At 34.5% G+C, this 10,436-nt stretch overlaps 1 protein-coding gene across 1 annotated transcript; it reads right to left on the bottom strand.

Moving 5' to 3' along the window:
- Window positions 1-6,332: 6,332 nt before the first annotated feature.
- Window positions 6,333-8,523, bottom strand: LOC146938882 (uncharacterized). The gene has a single exon (XM_085752756.1). It carries the CDS (start codon window positions 8,394-8,396, stop codon window positions 6,456-6,458), a length of 1,941 nt encoding a protein of 646 aa, XP_085608882.1. The 5' UTR covers window positions 8,397-8,523; the 3' UTR covers window positions 6,333-6,455.
- Between the last annotated feature and the right edge of the window lie 1,913 nt (window positions 8,524-10,436).

The raw sequence follows: 10,436 nt of genomic DNA on the forward strand, positions 1-10,436 counted from the left end.
ATGGCCAAACAGAAGTCTTGAACCGAGTCCTAGAGCAGTACCTGCGCGCCTTCGTCCACAATAAACCCAACCAATGGCACACCTTCCTTCCGCTGGCAGAATGGTCTTACAACACTTCCACAAACTCCACTACCGGATTCTCTCCCTTCTACATTACATATGGAAAAGAGCCTCCTTCAATCCCAAACTACTTGATTGGTTCCTCTAAAATCGAAGCTGTAGACTCCCTGCTGTCCACACGCCAAGCCACCATCTCAACTCTCAAGAAAAAGCTTCTCAAGGCACAAGAGAGAATGAAACAATATGTAGACCAGAAGCGACGGGAATTCACCTATCACGTTGGTGATCTCGTCTATGTCAAACTCCGTCCCTACCGCCAACAATCCATTACATGCACCACCTACTCTAAGCTGTCCAAACGCTACTATGGTCCTTACAAAATCATTGAACAAATGGGTCCGGTTGCATTCAAACTCGACCTCCCTACTCATGCCAAAATACACCCAGTCTTCCATTGCTCTTTGTTCAAACCACATCACGGCCCCCTCACTTCCTCACCTGCAGACCTGCCACCACTAACCTTTGACAACCAACCAGTCATACAGCCTCTCACAATCCTTGAGACCAAACTGGATCACTCTACCATTCCTCCACAGAAAATGGTTTTAGTGCAATGGCAAGGCTTGGCACCGGAAGATACGTCATGGGAAAACTGGCAGGAGCTCTCCACAAATTATCACCTTGAGGACAAGGTGGTTTTCCCAGCCGTAGGAAGTGATACAAGTGACACACACATGGACCGCCCCAAACGCACCACATCCAGGCCCATCAGATTGAATGATTATGTCACTTAGCCTACCAGGCCCAATGAAGAACTTTCTAGAATATTCTCAAGCATCAATAGCACTGAAGAATTCGTTGCTGTCAAAATTCCCCATCCTTATCTTTTAGTCCTTTATCTTATCCTATTGTCCTTTTATTTTATCTGTTATGAGCTGTCAGCATCTTTTCTTTCACTAGGAGCCTGTGAGGCTGCCATCTATTGTATAAAAGGAATGATTGTTGATGAAATAAATATATTGAGATTTCATAACTTAGACATTAGGTAGCATAGCCTTATCAGTAGTTGAAATTACCTATCAGATTTCATTTTTTCAAATAACAAATTCCTCAACGCATTTGTCAAAACAAAAATTCATCGACACATGCTTGCTCTCACATAATCATTTACTTTGAAATCTGGGTTTGAGAAATGATGTATAATTATAAATTGTTGTTTTCTATAGAGTGGGAACGGTGGTTTGAAAAGGGCTTGCAAAAAATGGCGACGGGGACGGCCACCATCGTCTGGCCAAAGGTGAGTAAATTGCACAATAGAACATTGGAAATCAAAAGCTTGTAGAGAAGGACTCAGATCTGGTCTCCAATCCTGTAAATAGTCCTTGTGGTAGTCTGAATTGTAGACATAAGTGAATTGTTTTTGAATGAGAGAAGTGAAATTTTTTTTTTGAGAGAGAAGTGATTCTCTGGAAACTATGGTTGATGAAAGAATGAGGTAATGAAAAACAATTCTTTAGCATGAAAGTATGAACGTAAATGCCAAAATGAGAAGGAAGGAAGGTTGAAAGTATGAGGTAATGAAAAAAGAAAGATGGATAAGATTGACGGAGGTGGGTCGGTGCAGACATGAAGAATCTGAAAAATCAAAAAAATAAAATTAATGTTTTAACAAGTAGAAGTGTAGAACCGGTCAGCAGGTAAGTTATAAAAAAATATAGGTAACGTGGCATGCTACAAGTGGGTGTGTTCAATCGCAAGTGTTAAAACGCCTGCAGCTAGCATTGCTCTAGAATCAACATCATATGCATTAGTGTCACAAGTGTTAGAGAAGTCATTTATGTATCTTTTTATAGGAATGGGAAGTTGTCGCCATGTCCTCGATGCTATTCGTCTCCCTGCCTCATCAACCTTTACAATTCAAGTTTATTCTTAAGAGAAATGGAATAATCTTTGCTTAATGAAAATATGAAGAACATAAATGTGTCATTTGAATAAGCCAAGTTATTTTGCACGTTTGCTATTTTAGTGGAATACCAAGTACATCAATGTGCTTCTTTGGTGAATTGGGTCATTTGGCTCTTCGATTCTGAAAGTGTGACTCATTTGTTAATACTTGTAGCATGTGTTAGATCAAGGTTATATTCTCAGTATAGTCGTTGTCGGTGCTATATTGTGGCTGGGGAAGGCCTTGGCATCCCCAAACTATTGAATAATTTTCAATTTTTTATACTATATGTATCATTTTTCACGGGCCATGCTTTGTCATGGTGGTTGATGTCAATTTTGAACCTGAAGTTGCAGATTCTATCCCCAATTATCCTTATTTTACATTTTATTTTATTTTCCTTTCGCAATAATAATAACAAAATTAATTGAGTGGTCATGGTTTTGCAAGTTAATATGTATTCATGACACAATTTTGTTTGTTATCCTCACTAAAAAATTGGCAAATTAAAAGGAACGTCCATTTTGTTTGTTATCCTGACTAAAAATTTGGCCAATTTATAGAGGCATAAATATGTTTGGTACCTCACTAAAAAATTTGCTAATGGATAGATACTCATTGCATAACTTTGTTTGTTACCCTGACTAAAAAGATGGCTAATTGAGAGGAATGCCCATTTGGTTAGTTATCGGCATAACAAAGCAATTATATAATAGGAATACTATAGCATAACGAAGTTGCTATCTTTGTAGAACAAAAGTAATGTTGTCCGCACTTGAACTAAAGTCATTGATAAAAATTCAAACATATCCAAAACTCATCATCACCAACATACGTGGCTCTACACATTCTTCCATCTAGTTTGATGATACTGGACAGAAAGGAAAAAAAAAAAAAATATAGATTTGACTCAATATCAACAAACACATTAGTAGAAAACGAAAATTGGAGAAGAATATCACAACAAGAAAATAAATGAATTATGACGTTTGAAAACTTAATAAAAGCTTCAGATCACATAAACTTTATAGAGCTTTGAAGAGATGGTGCAGGAAAAACGACAAAGAGAGAGCACTACTGAAAATGGGGAAAACATATAAATGGTAGTGCACTGTGAAAACTGTGAATGAAGATGAAAGGAATGATTTTGGTGTGCACTGTGAAAACTAACAGAAGAGTGACAAACGTTAGTGTGGAAGGGGGAAAGTGCCTCACTCATTAAACAATTAAGGGAGGTTAATGTTTTTTTCCAAACTAGAGGGGGTGTGAGTGTCTTTTAATAAAACCTCAGGGGAGGTAATTGCAATTTGCTCTAGAAATTATGTATTAGAAATTGTGTCAATTTAATTTTTAAAAAGTTGAAATTTTAAGGGTACAAGGTCAACCCCAAAAGGGTACAGGTTGAAATTTAATTATGTATTAAAAAGTTGAAATTATGTATTATGCTAATTTATATTGGAATCAAGGGTACAAGGTCAACCCCAAAATTCACAACGCGACCTAGAAAATAATCCGAATCACCTCCCAAATCAGCAATATCAGCCTCCAAATGCACACCGTCAACCACCAAATTATCATCATTGGCGACCAATTGCTTATCATCAACCTCCAGATGTAGGAATTGGACAAATTGAAAGGATTGTGTTGAGGCCAACCTCTACAAGTATTATTATGCTTTGGAGAAACAAGAAAAAATAATATAAAGAAGTGTTGTAAATTGCATCACTCATTTCCATGTTGGTGAAGTACTCTTCTCATGTTTGTTGCTCAAAGTTTGGAACAATTAGAAATGTTGATTGTAGCAACATCCAATGAATTGAAGCATATGATTGCAAACGACGGGGAAGCTAGATGATTCTAACACAAGCAACAAATAGTTTCGACTTCATCTCGAAGAAATTCACAATATGCTGTGATGCCTAAATCAAACCATTTGATGTTTTCTTATAGAGCAAGTTAGTGTTTATATTCCCAACACGTTGTATTAAAGGATTTGCAACACTAGAAGTAATAATACGAGCATTCCAGGCTCCTCAATTTTAACTAGTATTTGGTAAATGTGATAAAAATAATTATTCATCACTCAAATGCTTTAACATGCGTCCTTATTTGAACTCAAAAATCTTGAAAATCTCTTCGGGATATTTCTTGAAGATAATGGTGCAAAGTGGCCATCTTTGAAATTGTGGCTAAAATAAATGTCTATAATTGAGTGCAACATGATCACCATGACGACCAACTGTGAGGAGAATGAAGTAGGTAGTACTTTCTGGTTTGGAAAATTTGTTTGAATTGATTTCTATATATTTATCTGAATGTCTGTCAATTTAACACTCTCAGTTTCAAATATGCTTGTAATGATTTCTTAATTTGTGCTATGTTATTTTCTATACTTACCACTTTCTTATTGATATTTGTGATCTTACACTATCCATCCTATTATTTGGTTTTTCAAAATTGAGTATCATATCAAGGGTGGATTTTGAATTTTCAATATCTTCTAAAATTACATATGGGTGAATGTGAAATCTTGAAATCCCTATTCTATATGAAGGCAAATAGAAGCCTTCCAGAGTTGCAATCCATTGCTATATACCAATGTCATGAATTTGGAAGAAATCCTTGTGGAAAATGTGAAAAAAACAATTTCCATCACGATTTTAAATTTCATATAGCTAAACAGAAAATTTAGTTATTATTCAATGTTTATTATCATGTCCTTTCCTTTTTTTGTAATCGTCCTTAGAGATTGTTATTGGAAATTTAGTTTTGCAAGAGAAAATATGTGATTGGAAAATGCTTTTATGATACATAAGAAGCTGGAAGCTTTACATTGACCCCTTAATCTTTCGCTGTGTGTGATGCTTTCTTAGGGGAACCCTATGTTAAGAGGGAGGATGTTCTAAGCAAGGTTTTAAAAAACGGTCCGTTACCGAGAAAAAGGCCGCGACAAAAAGGTAAAGGTAGTGGACGTTACCGTTTTTTACCGTTTTTACATAGTGAACAAAAATCACGGTAAAACGCCGTTACAGCCGTGACGAAACACCGTTACGACCGCAAAGAAAGGCCGTTCATGACGGTAGCCATAGAATCCAAATATTTTTTCGATTGAGATAGATGAAAATCATATTTTTAGTACATATTTGATCATAAGTTACATAAGTTATCTCCTTATCTAGTTTATAACTCTAAATCTTTCTCTAGTTTAAGTTATTTAAGTTACTATCGTTATTTAAGAGTTGTGCAATCTTGTGATTAATTCACACCGCGACAACCGCAATCTTTATCGCAACACCCGTAAGGGCCGAAATCGCGAAATCCTATACGCGACCGCGACCTTGACCGCAACCGTTTTTTAAAACTTTGGTTCTAAGCCTAAACACTCACCTTGTGGACATTGAGGGAACTCTTGGTGCTGCTGCAGTCCTCTCTTACCGGAACTACCACGCGCTTTCATCTCTCCTTCACTCTCTAGACGTGCGACTGATTTTCTCCCACCACCAATCGCATTCTGCATCCTCTCTCGAGTTAAGGTAACTTACTGATTACGGTGGCTTTTGGTCTTTTGTTACCGAAACAAGTTAATGATTTTGTGCTTTAGTTGCGTGAATATGAGTTTTGGTGTTTCTTCCGAGTTTACTTTATAGTGCTTATTCATCGTCATTTTGAGATTAAGATAACATCATAAACAAGTTACCTAAATGAGACAGTTGTGTTGGAATCACATAAAATTAAAGAACAGATGATGTCTTCAACACTATCAAAATGATGTAGTTTTCTTCTCAAAACTTCGTTATGTCTTAAAAACATATCTTAATTAAGTCTCTTAAAGGAACTTCCTGCCTTGTTAATGAAAAACATTAAACAATAGAACAATTTCACATTTCTTTGTGTGTGCATCTATGTATCCCTCATCATAACCGGGAGTTTGAACTTTGGCATATTACGGCTATTTCATTGTTTATAAAAACTTTGGCATATCAATAGAAAGTCCATACAAAATCTATGAACAGATTTTACATAATTGATATGAATTCAAAATCACTTCCCATGCTATTAATACAGAAAATGAAAATGGTAATGTTTTAGCTTCCCCACCTGCAACAATATAATTCAGTACATTATAATTGAATTTATTTGATATAAATTCAGATACCCCGCATTAATATAAAATAACTTTGATATCTCAGCAAACTTAAGCAATTTATACAAATTGGAAACTTTTTTTTTTTTCCTCAACACAAGTAGGTAAGCATTGATAACTATGTTTCTGTGTAATAATCAAGTAAAAACAGAACAAAGTGCCAACATTAATGTCCTAGAAGGCCATGTTTCATTTGGTCTTGTTTTTTTAACATTATTGTCATGAAGCTTAGCTAGTACAAGAAATAAGTAACATAAGTGAACATGCAAATAAGGTTTCAGTTCATTGAGCTAATTAATAATGTTTTCAACTATGGCCTAACCTTGCCATCTTCAACTTTGTAACCACTTTCTCGAGTCGGCTAATTCTCCTTTCAAGTTCCGCTACACTTACTTCAAATAAATAGTTATAGCTTTCAATTTGAATCTCAGGTTGGCAGATTGTGTCACTTGACAGCCTTCCTTCAATGCTCTCATTTCCATCTTTAAAATCAACATCTTCCAAGACATGCTCACAATCCTCAACAGATATCAAAGGAGTCGGAGTGTTATCTTTTGCAGGTGCATGAGCCCCAGCATCAACATTTTTCTCAGCTAACAAAACATCTTCAACAGATTTTTCAAAGTACATAGTTTTCAAAACTTTAGGAATAGAACCAGAAGGAACAATATTATCACCCTGGCTAGTATTTGAACCATCATCGCAAGATTTTCCAATAGTAACAGCGCAGCCAACTAGTTTATGAGAAGGAAATTCAGGTGGAATATTAGCACGAGGTTCACATTTTGATGAACTTGCATTTCTCTTTAGCGACTCAAAATTCTTAACGAAACCTTGAGGACGTAATACTGATTTTGTCCACCACTTTGCATAACGTGAGGTAATACCAGCCTCAAAATATCTAGATGGAAAATATAAACTTGTATCAGATAAGGGTCTGGAGTAATTTTTCCAAGCAACGGCAGTCTCATTGAGTCTAGACACATAACCAGGAACATCTTGATCAAATCCGAATTGCATAGCAACTCTATGTGGTAGATATTGCTCTATAGACTCAAATCCAACTAGCTCAGAAACTCTCAAGAATATAACAAATGAGAGCATTTGTTCTACTACCAAATCTTTCTTAAATGGTACCAAAGTTTCATCCTTTGGATAAAACACTCCACTCTTATCAGCATATTGAACATAAGGACGCCAAATAAAATCATTGATAGCTGAATCTAATGCCAACCTAACATTGTCAATTTTCAAGGCCTTAACATTATGCCACCTGAACAATACATGGTCTCGATTATTGATCAACTTGGGTTGTGGCTGCAAATTTTTGAACCTTTCCCAAACCCAAACTTGAACAAGGTAAAAGGGTGACTGTACATTAACGTCCAACATAGAGGGAAATTTATCAGGACATTTTTTTAAATCAACAATTATGTTCTTAAACAACCTTAAATCCTTATATAAGCTAGCCAAAACAGCAGGTGCCAAAGAAATAGGATTGCCTCTAGCTAGATGAACAGCAATAGGAAACAAAGAACTTTTCACTAGAGAGTATTTATGAGGGAAAACAAAAATTGACAACCAAGTAGCAAGAAATGCTTCATGCTCAACTTCACTGCCTTTATCGATGAAAATATCCATCCACACTGATGTGGAAGGCGCCATACCTTTCGAAATCCTCTCTTGGCTTTCAATGTTGATGAGCTTCTGTTCCACCTCTCTCATCTCTTGATCTTCGAGTTGGGTGAAAACAGGATGACCAAAGAGAGAGTATCCCCCCAAAACAATGACATCCTCCAAAGTGATTGTTGCTTCACCAAATAGAAACACAAAGGTGTTTGTTTCAGAACACCATTTCTCAACAACCCCGCAAACCAAGTCTTGATTTTTAATTATACAGCTCTTAGTACTCATTATAGGTTCAAAGATGCTAGCTTTTTTCCACACTGATTCATATTTGAGCTGAAGTTCATCAACCCACTTAACCCATTTCTCTTGTGGGTAGTGCCACCCATTGAAATGGATTTTCAAAGGCCACTCCTTTGCTTCAGAAACAGAAGAAGATGATGATGATGATGATGATGAGTTAAGGTTAAACTCATTGAAGTTAAGTTCATGGATGGAATTTGCAATAGGTTTAAGAAAATGAGCAGTTCTAAATGTTTGTTTACTGTCACCAACTGGTGAAATCATGAAATCTTCCCTCATCTCCATGATGGTATCTTTCAATGGTTGTTCATTCATCATGGTACGAGACTATGCATGAAAAAGCTATAATATATAATGAAAATGATGAGGTTGATATTTGAAACTTTTAACAAGTTATGAAATAACACATGATGAATAAGCTATAATCTATAACATTCAACATGGGTTTGAGACTATGCATGAAACTTAACTAACAAGTTTTTTCTTTTGAAAAAGTGGTTGTTTAGTATGGTACTGTGAGCCTCAGAGTGGTTATGTTACTTTTGACCATAGTTTTGTTTTGTAACAAATTTTGCAGGTAAGGTACATCCTTGGCAGTGTAACAAATTAACACAGTATCATGCATGCTTTATGTAACTTCACACAAACATCCTTGCACATGCAAAACAACTAATTCGTACATAAACCCAAATTGTTCATATGTTGAATGTTGTGATTTCTCAAACAAGAGGACACACGCCATTTTTATGTTAAGGGCCACTAGTTTGGTCCAATTACAAAGACAAATAAAATATTTCTAATTAATATCATACTTTTATTTTAATTTATTGTTTAACTGAAACTTAAATGAACCATCCGACTCCCACGACCAAAAATCAAATTTTGGTTGATATAGGTACTCACAATTAGAATCTCGAATAACATTATCTCCGATAAAGGGAATCTACTAAAAGTTTAATTGAAGGACAGTTTTATAAAATCAATATACATTGTTGATAAATATGTTATATTACTTAAAAGTCAAGAGTCAAACAAAATAAATGGAACCTAATATTGCCTACAATGTTTCAAGATAACACCAAATTCCAAGCCATCTTATAAAAATGATACTAGTAGTAGAATTTATACAAGGGATTCATCCATTGCATAGCTTGTCAAAGACCAAGTGCTTCCCCAATTTGTGTTATGTATTCGGATTATGTAGAATTTACAAAAGCATTCTTGTACATTAAGTATCATGTGAAGGGGAATATATTGTTTTGTCGCATCTTGGTATTCCTAAGTTAATTCTATTTCCTTTTTAATTACTTTGTTATAAAAATCTAGATTATCTTTCATTATAACTTCAATAATTAATATACTCGTTTTTTTTGCTAACCCACATGTTTTTAAGGGAATAAACACTAATAATTCGAAGTAAAATTAATTGTTCAGTTCGAAATCGAACTTTGATTCTCCTAAACGGTTTTTTCTTTTTGATAGAACTCATTAACCAATAGATTTCATCATTTGGTTATATACTTGCAGTTCAAAAACATTGGGTTTTTAGTCCACAATAACTAACACCCGTTTGGTTTGGATTGGCTTATATGTTAATTCATAAGTTCTTAGCTTATTCATAAGTTGGCTTATATGTTAATTCACAAGTCTTACGTAAAAGGTTATTTTTGAGCTTATGAAAAATAGCTTACACAAATGAATAAGCTTTCATTTTTTTTAGGAGAATAAGCTTTTATATAATTCATAAGTTCTCACTAACGAAAACTGTATCTTCATAATTATTAAGAACCTTTGGATCAAATCAAATCAAGGGACATGATTTGGTGTTAACGAATCCGTTGACATCTGGTGTCAACAGATCCTATCTCTTGTTATATTATTGTTTTTTTTAAAGGTTGTTATATTATTGTTGTCATTGAAAAATATAAATATAGTTTGTTGAGTTTGTTACATTTGAAAGTCACAAATAGTTATACTTATAATTTTTTATCTATAGTTATACTTGTAATTTTTTATCTATATCAAAAAATTTATATAAAATATTGTTTGTAATTAACACACAAAATTTGTATAAAATATCATTGATAATCTACAAGCATTAACAAAATAAAAAGAACAGAAAAACGGGCACGTGAGTGTCCGTCTTTTCGCTAGTTGAAATAACGTTTGAAAAATTAATTATAAGATAATAAAATTAATTATAAGCTCCTAATGAAATGTCTTTTATCAAATATATTTTATTTTGTCCCTTAATTTTTTTTTGTTATACGGGTAAATAAACTACATTTTTTTTTTGACAAAAGGGTAAATAAACTACATAACCTCTACCAAAAAAAAAACTATATACCTTACCAAACC

The sequence above is a fragment of the Medicago sativa genome, chromosome 3, assembly GCF_051527215.1.
Source record: "Medicago sativa cultivar Bolivia chromosome 3, Bolivia_mono, whole genome shotgun sequence".
NCBI classification, from domain to species: domain Eukaryota; kingdom Viridiplantae; phylum Streptophyta; class Magnoliopsida; order Fabales; family Fabaceae; genus Medicago; species Medicago sativa.